At 36.5% G+C, this 24,014-nt stretch overlaps 1 protein-coding gene across 1 annotated transcript in view; it reads left to right on the top strand.

Annotated features, from left to right (window-relative positions):
* Positions 1–24,014, top strand: part of Kdm4c (lysine demethylase 4C) — a 205,944-nt gene that overhangs the window by 87,157 nt on the left and 94,773 nt on the right. The window contains exon 9 of the mRNA XM_059254477.1: positions 22,687–22,880. Within this exon, the coding sequence (XP_059110460.1) occupies positions 22,687–22,880 (194 nt within the window). The remainder of the gene's footprint in view (positions 1–22,686; positions 22,881–24,014) is intronic.

The following is a 24,014-nucleotide window of genomic DNA, read 5'->3' on the forward strand; positions in this document are numbered from 1 at the left end:
TCTAAACATAGTTACAAAGAAGAATTTTATTTTAAATCTTAAAAAATAGTATGGGTTTTGAGTGTGTGAATATATGTCTCTGTGTGTATAATTTCTGTTGTATGTGTATTTGTTTGTGCACATGTATATATGTGAGTGTAGGTGTTTATTTGCTTGTTTGTTTATGTATGCTATGTGTGTGATGTACATGTGTATGTTTATGTATGTATATATATCTTTATATTTTTGTTTTTGCACGTGTAAGCTTATGTGTAGATATCAGGATAACTTTTGTGAATAGGTTCACTCTTTTCACCATGGGTTTGGGGATCATACTCAGGTGTTCAGGTTTATGTGGCTAAGATTTTTATCTGCTGAGATTTGACAGGTCAATTGAATCCAAATGGATCCAATGGATATATTGTTTTATTTGATTGTAATTTTGTTACGTGAAATCCATTTTTAAATTTTCTTTTCTTTTTTCTGTTCTTTTCTGGAAGTTAATGCTGTCTCTGCTTCTTTCTTCCCTGGTGACTTGCAGAATGGTTTTATCTCTGCTACTTTTAATGTAGTGTTATGTTTAAAGTATTACTTGTCTAGTCAGTGTTGTTAGAAACTAGTAAATAATAGCATACATTAAACATATATTAGATTAAAATATTCTCAGAATAACATGATGCAAAAACCAAAAATAGCTCTGACATTACAATAGGTAAATGAGAGGATAGCTCCTTCAAAGCAAGCACATCCTCTCCAGTTCCCTCATTGCCTTACCTTCCCCATTCTCAGTAGGTTATGAAGATACTTTGGGTCTCCCATACCTGGGCCTGCTCATTACATTCACGTATCATAAGTACCTCATTCTTTGCCTATTTTCATTTGCTACTCATGATTCTAATGTCCTTTATTCTTAATAAATTATTTGGTCACATTATAATTTAGTTATTTGAGAACTAGAATGAACATTGGTTCTTCATATATAATGCCAGTGATAATAGCCAGGATTGAACTACAGAAGATCTCTGCTGAATAAGAGTGGATAAGACTTGATTAATAAATGTTTGCTGTCCAAGCTTCAAGAAGATTAATGTTGAGAATTCTAACAATTATTTTTCCTTAAGATTTCTGGCAGAGCTCTACATAAAGGAATTATATGGTCATGTGTCTACTGGAACTTGTTCTCATTCTCTGAATTGGGTTTGTCTCTCTGACCTGAGAATGTATTCAACACAGAGTTAGAAATTTGTTATCCTTGAAATGGACCTCTACTAATTTTTATTTAATTAAGTATTCATTCATTTCTTTATTAAAGGCCAGAGTCTCATATATTCCAGGCTGCCCTTGCACTATCTATGTAGTTGAGAGTAACTTTGAGCTTGTGTGAGCTCAGGCCTGAGTTTTCTACCTAGGCCTTTACCTCTTGAGTGCTGAGGCTATAGGTATGAGCCACCCTACCTGGTACCAGGACAGACCATAGAAAAGATTTCACCCAATGTCAGCTTAGTGAACCAGTGATTTTCTTTAGGTTATCTACAGGAGTATGTGCTACTCAAATGCCACAACTTATCCCAGCATCAGGGACACAACTCATGAAGGCTTCATTCTTAGAGATTCTTGTATAACTTGCCAGCATCTGGGGCAGTAGAAATATTTTTTCTGCCCAATAATTGGTTACTTGTTTTTGTTTGTTTTTGCTCTTTTGGGAGGCCCACCACCCAGCTCCCAAAGAAATCACACATGGAGGCTTGTTCTTAATTATAAATGTCCAGCCTTAGCTTGACTTATTTCTTGCCAGCTTTCCTTAACTTTAAATTATCCCATCAACCTTTTGCCTCTGTGCTTTTTCCTTTTCCTACTTCTATAAGTCTTACTCCTACTCCGTGGCTTGCTGTGTATAGTAGCTGGGTGGCTGGCCACTGGTCCTCCTTCTTCTCTGGCTACTTCTTTTCTGCTCCTAGATTTCTCCTTCTATTGATTCTCTCTGCCTGCCAGCCCCACCTATCCTTTTTCCTTGCTATTGGCCATTTATTTCTTTATTAGACCATCGGGTGTTTTAGACAGGCAAAGTATAACAGCTTCACAGAGTTAAACAAATGCAACATAAACAAAAGTAATACACCTTAAAATAATAGTCCACAACACTTACTGAGCCTTGTGACACTTTGCTGAGCCTCATAAGTTGAATTGCTTCTTGTGTCTTAGCAGTTTCTCTCTCCTCCTCCCCCAAGGAGTGTATCAATTCAGAGGAGATAACTATATAGTTTTCCACCAGTTATAGTGTTTCTTTTCTTTCTGTGAATTGCTAATGCCAAGTTTTTCATTTGTTTTCTTTTGAATACAGATACTATTATTGATATACTCATGTATTTATTTTCTGTAAAAGTAGGCTTCCACCTAGTGACTATCTTTTCCTTTTGGCATTTTTGCCCAGTTATTTTGTATAATGAAGCAAACTCGATTAACACATAGAAGCTCAGGAGACTTGTATTCTAAAATGCTAAGTAATAGTTTCTTCTGTGTTTAACTTTCAGGATGTTTTGTTTTCTTCTTTGTACATAAATCCTGCAATCCATGTTAGAAAAAAAAATCAATTTGGTTCACTTTATCAGAAAAAAAGTTAATGACAGTTTTAGAATAGAGATGTCAAACCACTAATAAATTATTTTGAAAACATTTTTGAAATACCATTTTTCACAAAACAGTGTCTACTTTAGTGGGAATATTTTGTTCTGCTACTAGTGGGGGACTCTTCTGCAGTCTGTAGAAGTGTGGGTCAATGGCTTTCTGTATCAGAACCAAGTAAAAAGCTAGTTTAGAATTTACACTTCTGGACTTCATTTCCAGACTCATCAAACAAGAACCAGACAGGACCAGTGATATGGTTATATTATGATATTCTAAATGCGTTAAAGTTGACAATTACTATTAACCATCAAAACTTCATTCTTTGTCAGCTTGATCCCCCAAACAAGTGACTTTCCAGCTTAACCTTCTACCCCTTACCCCTCAAGTCTCATAATACAAAATGTGTTTAATCCATTTCTAAAAATCTGCATAGTCTTGATGCTGTGAAGAAAAAATCCACAGTCCTAAATCTCTTCTGATATGCAAGGCAGTCTCTTAATATCCCCATATATGATCAAAAACTCAATTAGGTATTTCCATTATACCATGGCATAGAATAAACATTCTCATTCCAAAAGAGGGGGATGAATGATAACAAGGACAGATCAGGCCAAAGCAAGATAGGTATATCTACCTATAGCTCCATGTCCACCACACCAGGCATGTGATGAAATCATCTGGGCTGTAGTAGTTTTGAGCAGCCCTTCCTCACAGGTTTGGCCATCAGCACACATGTCCTCTATGTTGGGCTCTGCTTTGTGACTATAGATTTCCAATATCTCATGGTCTTACATTGCTAATATCCTAGAGACACTATTGCAACATAGGCTCTCCCCACCCCCACCCAATGTTCAGGCAGTGCCTCCTTGCTGAGAGGAAATCTGACCCAGCTACGTATTGCTATGCCTCAGTGGCTTTTGTGACCTTCTCATAAACCTTCCTAATCCTCTCACACCTGGTGTTTTCAGGTTTATAAGATCAATACCACAAGAACAATGATGCCAGGTTCTTTTGACATCTTGTACTAAAGTCTTCTTTGGTACATAGTTGCATCAGGCCTTTGGGTAATGTTGCAAAGGAGTGTTCAAGGAGATTGTTTTGAGTGGAACGCCTTCCCTCTCATTTTCAGTTTAGACACTCTCTTTTCAAGTGAACTTGTAATTTCACAAGATGAAAGCCTAGCTGAGTGAGGGCTTATTCTGAGGAAACCTTTCCTATTATTCCCTTGCACAGTTTGTCATTGATAGTTCTGATCACTTTTTAACAATTTTTCATGTTTTCCCAACTTTTTATTTTGTTTTATTTGCTTGTTTTTTTCAAGAAAGGGTTTCTCTATGTAGCCTTGGCTGTCCTGGAACTTGCTCTGTAATCCAGGCTGGCCTGGAACTCACAGACATCTACCTTCCTCTGCCTCCTGAGTGCTGGGATTAAAGGTGTGGACCATCACCACACAGCTTAGTTTTTCATTCTTCAAAAATGTATTAATTTTTTTTTGTGTGTGTGCACAAGCACATCCACATGTTGGTCAATCATTCGGGTATCCCATGAGGCCCGAAGGAAGGTGTTAGATCTCCTGAAAGTGGAATTAAAGGCATTTGATATGTGCCTCAACTGAGTGGTAGGGATTGAACTAGGATCCCTGAGAGGGCAGACTGTGCTCTTAAGAAGGGGGCCTTCTCGTTAGACCTTACTCACCTTTCTAATCTAGAATTTTAAACTCATTTATTTCCTAGTAAAATGGAACATTTTTCAAATCTTCTTGTTCCACCTGTTATTTTTCTCTCTCACGTTCTTGTTGTAGACCTATATCGGAGCATGGATAGTCTGAATGGTATCCTACCTGAAATTAGTCTATTACTGCTAAATTCAACCTCATTCAAGTTCATCAGGACATAGACCAAACAATCCAGGATCTTTTCTATTATAGCCAAGTTCCTGATAGACTCATGTGCCCCCCTGAAATCTCATGAGTTGAGCTCATGAATTTGTGTTGGTATTCTGGCCTTCTAAGTTTCCACAAGAATTGCCCATTATACTTATTGATAACATTCTAGAGTTTATCCCACAGTTAAAATCTCTTCCATATTCTTCCCCCAGAATAATAACAGAGTAACAATGGCCTGTGGTACGTGGATACCAATTTTCTACATACATACTTTTCTCATTTCTGTAACAATACCTGGTGGAAGCAACTTACAGAAAAAAGGGTTTATTTTTGTCTCACTGTTCGAGGTGGAGAGCCATGGCTAAAGGAGCATTTGGTGGCTAGTTACATTTTTACAAAGCAAGATGAACTCTGAAAAAGTCACCCAGAGTTGTGTTTCCATGGTAATGCTATATCCAACGGAGTGGTAATTCCATGAAGATTCCAAGTTTTTGGTTGGCAGGCATATTGACGATCATGATTAACTTTTACAAGAACTGATTTAAAAAAAATTATATGTATTAGTGTTACACCTGTGTGGATGCCTTTGTTCCACATGCATGCCTGGTGCCAATGGATGTGAGAAGAGGGCATTGGATCCCCTGGCATTGGAGTTACAGATAGTTTTGAACCACCATGTGGGTGCTACAAACCTAACCCAGGTCCTCTGCAAGAGGAATGAGTGCTCTTAACTGCTGAGCCATCTCTCCATTGTCAAGAATCAGATGTTTTTACACTTCCTTGTTTTTTCAAGTAATTCCAGAGACTTTTCATTTCTTAAGGCTTAAAATTTTCTGCTAATCTTCAATTCAGTGCAATTCTTGTCATCCTACTTGTGGCTGCAGCTCCCGTAAAGACAACCAATGCCAAGTGAAAAAGTGCTCAATTGAGGGGAAAGCTTGTAAACGCCAGGGGTCAGGGAGTTTTCTCTGAGATTGCATCATAAAGTCTCACCAACATGGTCCCTAAGTGTGAGCTGAACAAGCACAGCACCAATGAACACCCCAGATTGGATGGGGGAAAGTCCATGAGGCCTTAATCCTGTACACACTAAAAAACTATATGCAACTGAGGGAAGCTGGGATTGGAAGAGATGGCCTTCTCCAGGGTAGAGCACACTAGTGCCAAATGGTCAGCCACCAAAATATACATACCACTAACATTATACAGACTGAGCGGGTTTTATTTAGGAATGTATATATGCATGCAGTAACAATGAAAGAAGAGGCCATAAATTTGAAGGAGAGTGGGAAAGGGTATATGGTAGGGTCTAGAGGGAGGAAAAGAAAGGGTGAAATGAAGTTAATTATATTATAATCTTAATTTTTAAAAAAGGCAAAAAAATGAAGGGGCAGGACTTTTAACACAACAGAAGAAAAGCTTGTATGTTAGAAGTTAGTAAATACAAATATTACCAGAGGATGCATCTTTAGGGCCTTCCCAGAGCAGTTACTGGGAGATGATTGTGGTGTTTTGACTGAGAATATCCCTTGTAGTCTCAGTCAAATACTTGGACACATGGTTCCCAGTTGGTGGTGCTGATTTGGGAGGGTTCGGTGGTGCAGCCTTTTTGGAGGTAGCGTGTCACTCGAAGTGGACTGAGACTAAAAAAATGTTTCACCTACTTCTAGTTTCTTCTCTGCTTTCTGCTTGTCAGTGGAGGTGTGAACTTTCTGCTTCCTGCTCCTGATTGCTGCCATGTGCTCCCTGCAATTATGGACTCTAACCCTCTGAAGTCTTTTTAAAAATTAATCAATTAATTTCTCCCCAGCCTGATCAGTTTCCCTTCTTACCCTTCTCTCCTCCAAGTCCCTTTTATACCCCTTCTCTTCTGAGAAGTATATCTGTCAGCCATGGCATATCAAGTTACAATAAGACTAGTCACCTCCTCTCCTTTTAAGGCTGGACAAGGCAATCCAGTAAGAGGGAAAGATCCCAAAAGCAGGTAGCAGAGTCAGAGACAGCCACTGCACCTTCTGTTAGGAATCCCATAAGAAGGCCAAGCAACATAACTTTAACAGTGGGCCTAGGGCATTCCCATGCAAGTTCTCTGGTTGGTGGTTCAGTCTCTGTGAGCCCCTATGAGCCCAGGTTAATTGATTCTGTCAATTTTCTTGTGGTATTCTTGGCCCCTCTGGCTCCCATAATCCTTCCTTCCCTTCTTCCACAAGATTCTTGGAGGCCTAACTAATGCTTGACTATGGGTCTTGCGTCTTTTTCCATAAGTTGCTGGGTGAAGCCTCTCTGATGACAGTTGGGCTAGGCACTCACCAATGAGTATAGCAGAATATCATTAGACATCATTTCATTGACTTTTTTTTTTCCCCTGCCAGTCATGTTTGGTTCTATCCTAGGTCTCTGGGCTGTCTAGCCTCTGGATCCTGGCCCTCCAGACTGTGTTGGGGGTAGGCTCCCTCTCATAGTATGGATCTCAAGCTGGTCCTGCCATTGGTTGGCCACTCCCATAATTTCTGTGTCACCTCGTCTCAGCATCTCTTGTAGGCAGGGCAAATTGTAAGTCAGAGGTTATGGCTGGGTTGAGGTCCCAATCCCTCCACTGAAAGTCTTGCCTGGTTACAGGAGATGGCCGTTTCAAGTACCATATCTCTCATTGCTAGGAGTCTTAGCTAAGGTCACTCTTGTAGATTCCTGGGAGTTTCCATTGCATTAGGTTTCTGGCTTATCCAAGCCCTCTGAAATCTTAAGCTAAAGTTGCCATGGTTACGGTGTTTTATAACTGCAACAGAGAAGTAACTAATACCATGAGTATATTTTATGTGTAATTTTTCTGAAGAATATCAATGATACTTTCAATGGTTTTATTTTTCCATAAGCTTCTCTGGATATGACCAATAATTTCCTAAATTTGTTAATGGAAAAAGAAATTGTTTTGTTGCACATTATTTCTATAGAAAAAAAGTTTGTTTGGGTTTATGCTTCCAGTGGGTTGGAGTCCATAATGGCAGAGCAAAGGCATTGTGCTTCAAGTAGCAATTGAGTGAGTGTTCATTGATGTACAATTTTTACTTATCATAAAGATTAAACATTGCTCTCATGTTTTTTAAAATCCTTATTTTTTAAAACCTATTTTTCAAACTTTCTTGATACATTAGAAGAGATATTTTTCTACTTAAGATTATTTTTTCCCCCTTCTTTTTCTTTTTGGAGATAGTCTTCTGGTATAGCTCTGGCTGGCACGGAACTCACAGAGATCCATCTGCCTTTGCTGGGACTGAAGGGATGCACCACTATGCCCAGATCCTGGTATATGTGATTTCAGCATAGCAATACATTATTGCTAATTACAAAGTTCACATTTGAGAAACAAGCACTACCCTTCCCAAAGCAAAACAACAGCAACAAAAGCCTCACATAATGGTCTACTAATATTTTAAGTAATTTTGTGATTTTTATGTTAGGCAATATTAGTAACTGTCTTGGAGTACTCAAAGTCTGAGGCCACAGTTATGAGGCCATAGCTTTGTAATAGGATAGCTCTCCATGGATATACAATTTAAAAATAACATGGGAAGAGGTTAACTCTGTGTGTGTGTGTGTGTGTGTGTGTGTGTGTGTGTGTGTGTGTACGCTATCTTTCATCTTTTTTGTACATTTAAATATGTAGCATTGATATGGTCATACACATTAAAAAAATTTAAAAAGCAATTTTATTTTTAAAGTAGTCAGGAACAACAGGGACAGTGTAACTCCATGCTATACCCAGCATTTGACTAAACATAACTATCAAAGGGTATAAGACAGAGTTTATTATGAAATTAAATATTGGTGACAATTTATATTTAAGTTACCCCAAATTCCATGTTTCAATATGGTAACTGTTCAATGGAGTTATTAAAGTAACAGAACCAAAAAAAATCATTAATCAAGGCATGTTTACTATACATTGGTAGAAAAATAAACAAATGGATATCTTAGCTTCTCTGCTCAAGTGATAAAACACTGACAAAAAGCACCTTAGGGGAGGAAATGTTTATTTCAGCTTACTCTTCCAGGTAATGACCATTTTAGGAAGTTGGGATAGAAACTCAAACAGGAACCTAGAGGCTGAAACAGAAGCAGCGTTGAGGGAGGAACATATCTTAGTGTCTTGCTCACTGTGGCTTATTTAGTTTGCTTTCTTATACAACCCTGGACCATCTGCCCAGAGGTGGTACCATTCATCATTAGGCGTACCCACATCAATCATTAATAAAGAGAATGCTCTGTAGACATGCCTAGGTCAATTTGATGATGACAGTTTCTCAGTTAATATTCCGTCTTCCGAAATGATTCTAGTTTGTCTTAGCCTGATAAAACACAACCAGCAAAGTGATGAAATCTTTTGGTTGGTAGAAACTAGTGTTTTGTTAAGTTAAAAATGCATTCCAAAAGGCTTTATCTCCTAGCCATAAGGTAGTGGAATAGATGTTATGAAGGTCAAGGAATGGCTGTTTAGGAAGGTAAAGATTAAGCTCTAGACCTGCAACATTCTTACCTCTCCACAATTGTAATTTTAATCAGTTTCTCAATTGTGTAAAAGTTTCAGCTGAAGGTGAAACTTCTTTCTGAGATCTTTACTTCACAATATCAACTCAGACAAAACAAGATACTTGGTTTTGACACAGCAAAGAATTTTAGGACTAGCAAATGAAGTAGAGTTAGACTTTAGAAATGTTGTATATATCCCCCCCCCCCGTGTGTGTGTGTGTGTGTGTGTGTGTGTGTGTGTGTGTGTGTGTGTGTGTGTAGGATACCTGTGCCCCTCTGCTTATGTTCTTAGAGGCAGAGGTTGATGTTGGGTGCCTTCTTTTGTTGCTGCTGTCCAACTTACTTTTTAACACAGGATCTCTAATCCATCTAGACCTCACTCATTGACTAGACTAGTTAGCCACAGGGATCTGTCTGGCCTTTAAGTGGGTTCTTATGCTTGTGTGGTAGGCAAGTTATGAACTAAACCATTTCACCAACCCTTAATATATTTTAAAATACGTTTGAACACTAGCGTTTAGAGGAAAAGACATATGAAGGAAGTGAGTTTCAATTTCTCCTAAAAGAGAATAGCAATTTATTGTCTTCAACTAGTCGATTTGGATAGCAAAATAACTTAAGGCTATCACAGAATACTTTTTCACTTATTCATAGGTCACATCAGAGAAATGTTTGGATGTTTGGAAAATAGGAAAAGCTTTACAAGGCATTAGTGCCCAATGATTTTGATTATTTGAAAGCTAAGAATATAATATTCATTTTCTATTTAATTACATAGAAACACCTTGTTTATTTTTCCTTATGATTCAGGAGTCTAGTCTAATTCTGATCAGTGAAGGTTAACATCTTTCAGTTAAGTCTGCCTGTTTCTACTAAATAACTTTAACACGATCCCTTACATTTCATCTTTAACCTCTTAGTTTGAATGCCAAATCTTAGAAAATTACTAATTTCTAAGAGACTAATTTATATAGCTCTTTTTTCCTTTATTACATGTTGGGAATTATCTATTTTTAATGAAAATACCACTAGTAGGAAGTTAGCCAGATGTGATAATGCCCAGGTGTAATTCTCATCACTTGGAGTAGGAAGATTAGGAACTCTTGATCACCTTTAGTTACTTACCAAGCTTGAGAAAAGCCTGGCTGACCTAAGTCTCTGAGATGGCATTGGGGTAGACTTTGTCGATGTAAGGAAAGGTAGCTGTGAACTTAAGATCAAAGCAACTTTCACAGAAATGTCTAAACCACGCATTATTTTTTGTTTTCTAGTATATGTATATAAGTGAATTGCAGAAAACTGAGAGGAAGGATGTTAATTGATTTTTAAGTGAAATTTGACTCCAGAAATAACTGTATTGGTTCAGATTCTTCAGAGATACAAGACCAAGGAGTAGGAATGTACTTGTACCTGTGGTTAAGTGGGTTTAGCTATTCCCCTACTTAACTTATTTTTTTTTTTCTTTCTTTCTTTCTTCATAGTGTTATTTTTACGAGCTTTCAGTAGGAAACATACTTTGGATTTTGTTCTTTTCCTAGGAGTAAGATACTCTCTTAAGATATTGTATTGAAGCAATGAGCTACATCTCATAGTTAGCCTTGTTTTGTAAGCATAAAAAGCAGATACTTTTTATTGTCATATAAGGTTACATACAGTGTTTAATAGAAGTTTGGTTTTTGATCTTAAATGCCTTTGAGAAGATCCTGTTGTTAAAGGATTAGGCCCTAGCTGATGAATGCTGTTGGGCACAATGGAATCCAGGAAGTGGAGCTAGCTGGAGAAAGTTATAGAGAAAGTTTTAGAAAGAAAGAATATAAGAACTGGTATTTAATATAGGTCTTATCCATCTTATACTTCTGTACTAAGAGACTAAGCATAAATGAAAAATGCCACTTGTAATTTGCCATTCATCAAGAGACCTTGAACGCCATTATTAGGCTCCTGTTGTGTTTGAATCCCATTTGTCTGGGATTTTCCCCCCTAATTCTTTCACTTTAAAGGGATTCTTGTTTTTTAAGCTAAGGTGACTTTCTTGTTGATAACAGTTTTTGTTTCTTAATCTTTTCAGCTAACCTGAGTCTTTTAGTTAGAGAATTGAGGCCATAAATATTTATTATTATTATTATTATTATTATTATTGAAAGATAGGAGTAGATTGCAGTCATTTTGATATTTTTGGCTGGTTTGTGTTCTTAATTGTGATTTGCTCTTTCTTTCTTTCTTTCTTTCTTTCTTTCTTTCTTTCTTTCTTTCTTTCTTTCTTTCTTTCTTTCTTTCTTTCTTTCTCTTTCTTCCCTTCCCCTTCCTTCCTTCCTTCCTTCCTTCCTTCCTTCCTTCCTTCCTTCCTTCCTTCCTTCCTTCCTTCCTTCCTTCGTCTCTATATTGTCCTGGCTGTCCCAGAACTCATTAAATTATAGTTTCATTTGTTTTCTTTCTACAGTTCCTTGGCTCTGCTTATTCCTCTTTTTCAGTTCAGAGAATTACTTCCAGTATTCTGTTTAGCATTTTGTTGTTGTTGGATATGAATTTTTTCTAGGCTGTTTGCATCATGGGAAGTTATTCTTTCTCCTTCAGCCTTGGCAGATAGATTTTCTAGATATAGTAGTCTAGGTTAGCTCTCTACCTTCAGCCTTCGAACAGTCATTTAATTTCTAGTCAGCTAATCATCCTTATAGAGTGTTTAATGTAGTTTTTTTTCTTTCACTTTTACTGAGAACTTTATTTATCCCAGTTTCTTATAGAGTAGACAAGTGTGATGTCTGTATTATAGTATTTGACTGAATATTTGTTGGACAAAGACAATTCTTCAATGTTTGTAATATTCTTCCTGTTATGGCAGGATCTCCGTATTTACTAGTAAAGCACCTTAGGGTCTTCTTAGGTATATATAATAAATGTCTTACCACTGTTGTTACCCTTCCTTATCCCCTCCCACTCTTGCTGAACTTCTCCTTCCCAAGAAGCCCACCATTCTTGTTTGTGTATGTGTTTGTTTTGTGTGTCCTGCTGATTTAGTTTGACTGCATGTACATGGGTGAAGGAATACTTACTAGAGCCTGATGAATTACTAGTGCAGAAACCACTCCAGAAAAATGACTCCATTTCCCTAGAAGCCATTAACTGCACGTAGCTCGTCAGCTTAGGGTAGAGACTTATGAACCCCTACCCCATCTATGATGGAATGTTGATGGATACTATGTTGTGCAGGTAACCACAGCCGCAGTGTGCTCGTGATTGCAGTTGCCGTCTAGAAGACAGTTTATCACAGCCCTTGTCCCCATCCTCTGACTTTTATGGCCCTCTCCCTCCTCTTTTGCAATGTTTGCTGAGTTTTGAAGTTAGCAGGTACTTCCACTTAGGACTGAGTACTCACAGTTGCTTACTCTCAGCACATTGACCAATTATGAGTCTTTGTATTAAACTCTGCTCATTGCAAGTAAAAGCTTTCCTGACTAAAGCTTAGAGCAGCACTCATCTTATTTCATCCTAAAATCATTAATTAGATTGGTCTACATTTCCTAAGTGATTTCCTGTTTTAGAGGAATTGAGAATTTTCCGTGTAATGTGAGTGGTAGATGTGCATTAAAATGTTAATGATAAGATTTTTTTCCTTATAGACAGACCCTTGTTCAAAAATTCAGTGTGATGTGCAGAATTAAAAGTGCTAACTTAGAACTTACTCAAAACAATTTTTGTTTCTCTCAAGCAAGAACATCTTTAATTTACGTTGGAGCTTTTATTCTTACATTATGTACACAGAGATCTTTTATTAATGTATTCCTCATTTACGAATATTCTTTGCCCTTTTAATTTTTTAAAGTAATGTTTTTCAATGGTCACACTCACATTTGATCCATGCAGGAAAAGATTGGAGTTAGTAGGGGATGATACCAGCATCCCAGTTTTAGCTGAAGAGTTGCCAATATCAATAATTAATGTACCATTCCTGGTAGTGGGGGTTTTATTTGATAACACATGATGTCTATTTGGGACACTGTTTTCCCGTTATATTGTAACTCCATTTGTATATGTATATATTTTAGGAAGCTAATCATCCTGAATTTCATAACCCAGACTCAGAAAGACAAATATTCTTTATTTACCCTCATATGTGGATATTAGCATATAAGCTTCATATATGTGTGTTTCAATTAGAATATACACAGAGGTTAGGTAGTTAGTAGGGGACCATGGAGTAGGAAGGGAATCTATTAAGGAAGGGGAACTAGAATATAATACTATAAAGGGATAATGGATAATGGAGGGAGATGGAACAGGAAGGATTGATTGGGGTCAGAAATGGGAGCAAAAAGGTAAAGGAGGCAATTGGAGAGGGATAACTATTACTGAAGACCTCTTGAAAAAGGCATATGGAGATGCATGTGTCTGTTTTGTTGTATTTTTTTTGTGTGTGTTTTCTTTTCCTTTTTCTTTTTTTAAACAGTCTCAACTCTATAGCACTATCCTCTAAGTGTTGGTGATCTTTCTGCCTCTGCTACCCAAATAGTGGGATCCCAAGTGTGTAACTATGCCTAGATCTGTATTTCTGTTTTTGCATGTATACAATACTGCTTTTTTTTTATTATGGGTCTGTGGTTTGATAAGACATCAGGTATTGTACTACATTTAGCATTATATTTTCTGCTCAGGATTGCTTTGATGATTCAGTCTTTTGTACTTATGTAAATATTTTAGGATTGTTTTTCTGTTGCTGAGTATAATTGAATATGTTGATCTATTTTGGTAATAGTGTCATTCAGTTTTGCTTTGTTTTTCTGGTGACAGCTTGGTTTAAAGAGTTTTTAGAAGACTGAAATATAGAACATTTTCCCTAGGTTACTATGATTAGTATGTGAATAGTCTTCAAATGACAACTTGCATAAAGTTGTGTGCTCTTAGGTGCAATTAATAGCAGCTTTATTGAGCACTTGGCATTTTAAAGTTAATACACATTTCTGTCCTTCTGTAGCTTATATATTGTAGTCTAAAAGCAACATACAGGGCAGAAAACATTTTTGTTTTTCGTATTGATCTAATTTAACTAATAGGTGAATAGCTAATAACTTTTAAGAACAGTGTTATTGGTGTGAGGGGCCAGGCAGGATTGCATTATAAAGTGTAGACTGGTGAAGCTAGCTTTTTATTTTTTTTTAAACTAGATATTTTTAAATTAGATTTCATAAGGACAGTCATTTAATATAAATTAATTAATTAATGTGTATATGCAATATACATTAATATACTATTTGATTTGTTATTGTATAAGTCATTTGTTATATTTAATCACTCTGAAAGATACCTGGTAAGTTTACAAACACATCACATGCATAACTAGAAAATAATAGATAACAATAATATGTTGTTTCATTGAGTTGTTATATGGTCAAGGATGACTTTCTGACTTCATTCCCCAAATTCTGGGAATATAAGCATGTACCCCTGCATCTAGCTTTTGTTTTACTGGGGAATGAATTAAGAATCTCCTACATATTAGGCAGATATTAGTTGCCAGAAGTTACAGACACAAAGTTTTAAAATACTGTTTAAATTTTAGACATTATCTTCTTTGTGTTATTATATGTTCATGGTTAAAATTACATAGATAATTACATGTAAGTGAGATGAGGAAAACACCCAATATTTGTTGAAAATTACTCTTTACTATTGAGATTCAAGTGCTTTTCAGTTACTTAGCTGTGTTGCATCATGATGTTATAGTTGATCAGTGAACTGATCTGATTGATGTCATTCTTTTCTCTTATTCCAGTCCATAAAAATGTTAAGTAGAACTTTGAAGGAATAATATTTGTATATCCTATTTTTATCATTTAGATTATATGTTTTGGAGGTAACACTCTGAGAAGGTTGTTTGACTGATTTAGCCCTTAAAAAATTTGAGAGAATAAGAGCATTATTTTAAACATTGTTTACTCAGCTCTCCATTGATGGCAAGGATTTCTGCCATCACAAGGGTTTCTGGTTTTTTGTTATTGTGTCCCTGTCATTTTACTTATTCTAGGTAGTGTAGCTAGAGTTTTCCTGCCTGGCCCACAGTCAGGGCAAATCTCTCTCACCTGCCAGTCTCACAGCCTCTCAGACCCGACCAAGTAAACACAGAGACTTATGTTGCTTTCAAACTGTATGGCCGTGGCAGGCTTCTTGCTAACTGTTCTTATAGCTTAAATTAATCCATTTCCTTTAATCTATACCTTGCCACATGGCTCGTGGCTTACCAGCATCTTCACAAGCTGTTTCTCATTGTGGCGGCTGGCAGTGTCTCTCTGACTCAGCCTTCCACTTCCCAGCTTTATTCTTCTCCTTGCCCCGCCTATACTTCCTGCCTAGCCAACGGCCAATCAGTGTTTTATTGATTAATTAGCAACACATTTGCCATATATCCCACAGCACTTCCCCCCTTTTTTTTTTTCAAAAAGGAAGGTTTTAACCTTAACAAAGTAAAATTACATATAATTTGGGAATTTGGGCGTAGCTTCTCTTACTACTTCCTGCTGGAAGGGGGCGCTGTATCTTATGGGGAAACAAAGAAAATTTTAGAATTATGGAATAGTCCATGAGGCTGTATCGTCTGAGCCAGATGCCTTCAAACCATTCTGGATGTTGGATCATCTGGGCCATGGTGTCATCGGAGACCTTCAGGGGGTCTTGGCTGGTCAAACCTGATGTATCTTAATCTTGAACAAATCTATAGCCTCTGGCTTTCTGTGGGAACAAAAGCAGAGTCTCCTTTCCAAAGCAACACATCCTTATATCCAAATTTGGAAGTTAAGGTATCTTTAAAATATACATTTTGGCATAATTCAACAGCTTTTACAATCAAATGTTTTTCTGCAGTTAAAAATCCCAAAGACAACACAATCCAGATTCTCTGTGTAATATCCATTTTTACGTGGCGTATTTTTTATACTACCTTTACTGTCTCTTTAATGACTTTATTTTTTAAAACTATGTATTTGTTTCTATAACTCTATATATCACCTTTTTTGTCTCTTTCAAGCCTACGTATCTTTTACACACATTGTAAACTATTACATCTGAATCTGTCTTATTGTGAATCTCTTGCCTTAAACTGCAGCAGCTGTGGCTGCTGGCTCCGCCCACCTCAGCTTCCCAACATGGCTACGTTTACCGCCAGCTCTGGGAGCTATCGTGGGTCTATGCTTTTATCCAAGCAGCGCGTAGCCCAAAAACCTCTTTTTTTTTGTTTTGTACCTGCAAAGGCTAAATCCACCATGCAGCTTAATGTGCCACTTGCAGAGGCCTGATTCCTGCCATACTGCAGGTTGAGCACGCAAGCTAGTAACCCACCAGTAGCTCAAACCAGCAGCTGCTGCTCATTTGAGAGAGACAATTAGGAAGCTGTTTTTAGCTCCGTTTTAGAATCTTTTTTCTCAGTTTTCAGGTGGAAACTCTTGCCACCACGTTGGGCGCCATTTGTAGCTAGAGTTTTCCTGCCTGGCCCACAGTCAGGGCAAATCTCTCTCACCTGCCAGTCCCACAGCCTCTCAGACCCGACCAAGTAAACACAGAGACTTATGTTGCTTTCAAACTGTATGGCCGTGGCAGGCTTCTTGCTAACTGTTCTTATAGCTTAAATTAATCCATTTCCTTTAATCTATACCTTGCCACATGGCTCGTGGCTTACCGGCATCTTCACAAGCTGTTTCTCATTGTGGCGGCTGGCAGTGTCTCTCTGACTCAGCCTTCCACTTCCCAGCTTTATTCTTCTCCTTGCCCCGCCTATACTTCCTGCCTAGCCAACGGCCAATCAGTGTTTTATTGATTAATTAGCAACACATTTGCCATACATCCCACAGCAAGGTAGACATTATTTCTCTTGGTATCTTTTTCTCAAAATCTTTAATAACCTTTTGTGTAGTTCATGGTCAACAAATCACACATTTTTGTTCTGGCTTCTGTTGAAGTAGTTAGCTTGATTTTATATGCCTAATCTATTTTGTAAAAGTTTATACAGCTCTGATATTTGCCCAATCTCCTGAGTACATTCCTATTTTACTATGGCTTGCATGCTGTTGATTCCCACAGATATTTGAAGTTCATTCCAAGTACAGGAGCCAAATGTACACAGAGGAGGTTTCCCAGCTCCATTAGAACAAACAAATAAGCATCCAGTTAAAGGTTGTCTTTGTTTCCTTAGATGTTTTTTTTTCCCTCAGAAATATGGTTCTGCATCTTACTGACCTATTTTCTAGGATTGCTTCAATCATTATCCTGCTCAGATTTAACCTTGTTTTAAGGAAGAGCATGTCATTGTTGCTATTTTCAATGTCTTTATGCTGCAAGGAAATTAGAAAACTTTTACTATGAGTTCAAGCTTTTATTTATTTATTTTCTTTTGCTTGAGAGGTTGAATCTTAAACCAAAATATCTGTACATTTCTAAAGACCTTGATTATTCCTAGTCCTACTGTAAGATAATTACAGAAAAATAACTTCAAACTGTCAATATGCATAACTAAATACTAGAAACAGTTGTTCAGATGAAAAGAATTCTCTTCTGAGGAATAGTTGATACAATTTACATTTACTGTGAAAAAATGAATTTTCTAGGGAAATAAAATGAGCTTAGGGTACAAATAATCAGAATGCATTATATACTTGTAAGAAATTGTCAAAGAACAAATTTAATCAATTTCAGAGTAGTGTTTTGTTTTTGTTTTTGTTTTTTTTGTTTTTGAACAGCATTTGACTAATCAGGAAGCCATTCTGGCAATAGAGGTTCTAAGTTGAGGAAGTTTCAGTGTTTGGTGGTTCCAGTGACTTGCATTGAAGACAGGTATTGATCTTTGTGACAGGGAAATATGAAAGTTTCATTGGTGGAGTCATATATTGAAACTACTGAGAGCCAGGCATGAAAATTCACACTTTATTTTAAAGTTAGAACAGTGCTGGAAATTTAAGATCATACTTGAGAAAAATTAAAGTAACTTCGGTGAAGATAAATTGTTAAGAAAGACTATAAGTGGAGAAGTTGTCTAAGTTTACTTTGCTAAGATTTAAGATCTGTCCAAAACTGGAGCAGTTTTGGCAGAAGTGATAGATGTAGTAGATCTTTTTTTGGCGGAGTTCATGGCAGATAGTTTCATGCTCAGTGTGTAAGCAGGGGTATGAAAGTATGAAGCATCTTGGTACTGTCTGTACCTGTAAAATTGCTATTTGTGTTTTAAGAAGTTGGTTTAATCTGACATAAAATTTTATCACATCTTTTTGGTATATCTGTTAATATTAGAATTCTAGCAAGATATGTTAGCTCACATCTGTTATAGCAGCAGCACCTTGAAGACAGGGATGCTACCTGGGAGTTTCTGATTCTATTGGGTTACTTGGCTACATTCTGTTTCCAAAAATAGAAAACAAAAATTTAGAGCTCTATTAATGGAAATTTGACAGTAGAAATTAGACTTGGAGTTAATTTATTTGCATGTGATAATTTTGCCACTAAGATACTAGAATCATGTGTCAAACGTATTGCTTAATCTCTTCTGTTCCAGGTTTTTAAGGAATTATTAAAAAATACCAGCTAAATCATTGAGATTATTGCTACACCATTACTTGATGCATAGAGTGTTGGCCTCAACGTAGTTAAATTATGTGTAGTTTTTGTAAGAAGCTTATTTTATAAGGTTTTACTAATCACTGTGTATTCATAGGAAATAGTCTTCTACTAGATTCAAAATAACTTCTTATTTGAACTTTCAAATTATTTATTTCCTTTTGGCTTTTCAAGATAGGAGGGTTTCTCTGTGTAGCCCTGGCTGTTCTGGAACTCACAGAGATCCATCTGCCTCTGCCTCCTGAGTGCTGGGATTAAAGGCATGGGCCACCACTGCCTGCTTCATTTGAATTTCTTAATCCTCTTAACTTTTTACCTTTCTCTACTAGATATGCTTGGTTGTATAATGTTATCTTATTATAATGTAGAAGTGACTTTTGTTTACAATTTTGAGTTAGTTTGCAAGAGTTTATTTTATTTTATTTTATGTGTATGAGTGCTTTTTCTGCACATGTGTCTGTGTACCACCTGCGTACCTGGTGCCTGCAGAGGTCAGAAGAGGGTGTCAGATGCCCTGGAACTGGAGACAGGTGTTTGTAAGCTACCACTTGATTTCTGGAAGTCAAACCTGGATCCTCTTGCAAGAACAAGAGCTTTTAACTGCTGAATCATCTCTCTAGCTGCAAGAGTTTATTAATAACAACAAATACAATTAAATATTTCTTTTTTACATTTATTTATACTGTCTGTGCATGCACATATGTGTACATTGGCACATGCAACATATGCACATGGAGTTCAGAGTATATATGTTATATATTCATATATATTCAGAAGAGTTTTCTTCTTGTGCCATGTGAGCTCTCGAGATAGAGCTCAGGTTGTCAGGCTTAACAGTTGCTTGTAATCACCCAGACATCTCACCAATGACTCACTGGTTAAATTATTCAAATCACACATTCATTGACATTCTAGATTTATATGACAAATTTGCAGAGCTGCAATAAAATGCCTTAATACAATGATCTACAAAGATCTCACTGCTTTGTATGTTCAAAGACAAAAATGGGGCATCCCTGTTTGTTTGAGCCTCTGGTAAGAATACTAAGCAATGGTAGATCATCTTAGGAGTGATGTAGGTACAAATAGTCACATCTCCCAAGGGAGCAGCTGAAAGATGTTTGGGGCCTGGTTTGCTCCTTTCATACTAGGCATTTCATAAGAACACATAAGAGAAGTCTCAAAGGTTCGCATATAACTAACTACCAAAGAAATACTGTGAGAACTGTTTCATGCATCCAGTTAGTTAAGAACCATTAATGCAGTAGGAAGGTTTCTCGAGTCCTGCCTGGCCCTGCGGTCCCACAGCTGCTTATAAAACAATCACTCGGGGGCTTAATATTATTTACAAACAGTATGGCCTATGGCTAAGAATTCTTGCCAGCACACGCTTATAACTTTACCCATATCTATTTATCTATAAGTTGCCACGTGACCATGGTTTACTAGTACTTTCACATCTTGCTTTTCCTGGTGGTGCTGGTGTCTCTTTCCAGACTCCATCTTTCTCTTTCCTGTCTCTCTCCTTGGATTTCATGCCTGCCTCAAAGCTGCCTTGCCATAGGCCAAAGCAGCTTATTTATTAACCAGTGGGAACAACATATATTCACAGTGTACAGAAAGACACTCCCCAGCACTTCCCTGTTTCTATCTAATAAAAAAAGGGAAGGTTTTAGCTTTAATAGTGAAGTTATATATAACAAACAGTTATCAAGCAAGAATTATAGTTACAATATCTAGTCTATTTGTATTTGGCAATATTAAAGAAAATACTTTATAATTTATCCTACATTTGTGAGTGTAAAGTTTCATATCTAATTTATCTTTTATCATAACTAAAGAAAATTGTAATTATAACTATTTAGTCTTCAACTACATCAAAGACCCCAGAAGGATGTAATATTACCTAATTAAGTAGGAAGTACATTATAAGCAACTTCCAAAAATCTAGAATGACAGAGACAGCTGGCTGCCTGGACAGTTACCCGAAGTTCCTCTGTAATGTTGGGGCATCCATCTTCAGCCTATAAGCCCAGAGTTTCTCATTTGCTTTTCCTTGTGTTGTACAGAATGTCTGGCAGAAGCAGGAACCTGAAGAACCATCTTGCCTTGTTTTGGCAAAATTTAGTAGTCATTTTTCCATGGGTCCTACATGTCCAGTTTATACAACATTTTGTCCGGCAGTCCAGGAAAGAACAGTTTCTTGCCCAAATGGCTAACTTTTGCCATAATGAGTTTCTTCAATGCCCATCATCCTCTTTGAAGTAATTGATGATGTCAGGAGCAGATGTGCCTCATTGTCCAGAAAAATCTAAGTTCTTAAAATATTTTAAATGCCATATTCTGTAGGTCCTTGAAGTATTTGAAGATTACCTACTTAATTCTAAATGAAATAAATTTTGTATATACCTAAAACACTTAACATGACTATAAGTTTGATTATCATAGATGGTTCTTCAGGTTCCTGCTTTACAGAGGACTGCTAGAAATTCTGCACAAGTCAGGGAAAAGCAAATGAAAAACTCTGGGCCTATAGGCTGAAGATGGATGCCCCAATGTTATAGAGGAACGTTGGGTGACTGTCCAGGCAGTCAGCTGTCTCTGTCATTCTAGATTTTTGGAAGTTGCTTACAATGTACTTCCTATTTACTTAGGTAATGTTATTTTCTTCTTGGGTCTCTAAGGGAGTAGAAGATTAGATAGTTATAGTTTTCCTTGTTAACAATTTCGAAAAGAAACTTACTAAAGAGGTATAAAGTGTGTAAGTTTGAAAGACATCAAAAGATAGTTTTGGTAATGCAAATTAGGATAGAAGGTGAATTAGATACAGTTCTTTGGATTCATAAAAATAGGATAGATCATGGAATATTTTCTCTGAATTTGTCAAATGCAAATGGAGTAGACATTGTTGATGTATTTATTGCCTGTATATATTGTATATAGTTATTGTACTTATCATATATAGTTTTTCTTATATTAGTTATAACTTTTTTTTAATTTTAGACAAAAAAGGGGAAATGTGATATATGTATACTCCAATTAAGCTTATCTGAGGATCAGAGGAAAAGCCAGACACTATATTAAACATAAAAGTCAGGCAGTGGTAGCACACACCTTTAATCCTAGCATTCCGGAGGCTGAGATTCACCTGGATCTCTGTGAGTTCAAGGTCACACTGGGACAGAGCCAGGCGTGGTGGCACATGCCTTTATTTCCCAGCCGTAGTTAACCATAGAGGTCCTGTACAGACAGACAGGAAGTGACAGAGCTGGGCAGAAAGAGGAAATGATGTAGCTGGGTGGAGACAGAAAGTGAGATGGCAGGCATAGAAAGGATATATGTGTGGGTATACAGGAAGTAGGTCTCTCTCTTTGGCTGAGGATTTCTAGCAGTAAGAACATGGCTGGCTTCTTTCTGCTTCTCTAATCTCTCAGTTTCTCCCCAATATCTGGCTCCAGGTTTTTTTTTTTTTTTTTTTTATTAATCAGACCGTTTAGCAATTCGTCTTATGCATTCATTAGGCCTTACCTACCAATATCCTTTCCCTGTGTACCAAGCTTTTAATTAAAGTAGACCTTTTGGCAATGTTCAAAACATGCCTAAATTGGCACTAACATTCCATATAATATTATTACTACTTTAGAATTTTGATGCATATCTGTGATAATAATCCTTTCATACAAACACTGCATCTTGTACTACAGATTTTTGATGGGTGTCTGTGATAGTAGGATAACTGTTCCTTTGCTGGAATGTTCAGACAAACACTCATACTTCTCTATAACTTATTCTTGGTACACATTTTATATAAATGTACAAATATTTAGTTTCTCATTTTCAGTTCATATAAATATACAAAGTATTTTAAAAATACTTTATTTGCTCATTTCTAAATGTATATCTTTACATTCTCACCTGTTCTGGTTTTTTTTTTTCTCTTTTAGATGTAAAACATTTCCTTATTTATATTTTAATTAAGCATTCATGTTCTACCCAGGAGCATGGTATGTTATATACTTAGCAAAATATTTTATTGTTGATTTTATCCTTTCTTTGTTCAACTGTTCATTGTGTTTCAGTGCACTTGCCGGAATGACATGGTGAAGATATCAATGGATATATTTGTGAAGAAGTTTCAGCCAGACAGATACCAAATTTGGAAACAAGGAAAAGATATATATACTATTGATCATACAAAGCCCACTCCAGAGTCTACCCCTGAAGTAAAAATATGGCTACAGAGGAGAAGAAAATTAAGAAAAGCCCCCAGGAGGTAAGGACCCCACGACATCTTGCTTGTAGTATGTACTTTGTTGAAATGAGTCATGGGACCAAATGTTCTCACGGATTGTTTATTTTTGTTTATATTATTCATATGTTTATTTAGTATATATTGAAATTTTGAGGTATTGTATGTTTAACTTTTGAATTTAGGAACAGGTAGTCACATATGCAGACTACTCCTGAAATCAATGTGCATAGTGAGTAGAACATCATAGAACTTTTTGGAATTCTTCCATTAATTATTTTAAACATGTATTTGTTCTTTACATTATTCATCATATTTTAAACAACTTCAGTAACTTGACTTCCAACTCTTATATGCTACCATTTTTAAAAATTTTATTTATGAGTTCTTTCATTTGTTAAGTAGCTGAGATATTTCTTGTCTCATCTGGATGCTTATGCTGTGGCTTTATTCTTTTCAAGACTCAAAGGAGAAAGTATTATTTCTGCTCCTTGGTAGTCTTTTTGAACCTTACCTCTAATCCACTTTTGTGACTAGGACTTTGTCACAAATCCTTTGAATATGCTGTATGCCTTATGGCTGATTCTTAGGCTGCATATTAGCTCTTAAAGTTTGAAATTTTTTGTTGAGCTTTTCTTTTTACTATTACTTATTGTTATTTTGAAATTCTTATTCTTTTAATTTATAAAAATAGTATTTAAGAACTGTGGAAATTTTCTAAATCCAGGAAAAAAAATCCAAGGAATCCAAATCATTCCTAACCTCACTATCTAGAGACTATCCATCTTAACATTTTGTATATATTTTACATATGTATTTATTATATATATAATATAAAAATTTTAAAGATACGTACACACATACATGCATACCTACATACATGACAGAACTAGTTAGTAGCTAATCTAAAACTTGGATGATAATATTTCAGCTGTAGTTTGCAGCAAGGGTTTTTACAATATTGTTTGAAACTGAATTCAGTATATCATGGGCAGTGTTTTAATGTTGAAAGTAAAATGAATTTCAAGATATCACAGTGGGGCAGGAGAAACATCTTAAGAGCGCTGATTATTCTTGTAGATGATTTACGTTCCCTGCACTCATGGGGCAGCTAATAACCATCTGTATCTTCCATTCCACAGATCTGACATCCTGTTC

The sequence above is a fragment of the Peromyscus eremicus genome, chromosome 2 (genome assembly GCF_949786415.1).
Source record: "Peromyscus eremicus chromosome 2, PerEre_H2_v1, whole genome shotgun sequence".
Lineage (NCBI taxonomy): Eukaryota > Metazoa > Chordata > Mammalia > Rodentia > Cricetidae > Peromyscus > Peromyscus eremicus.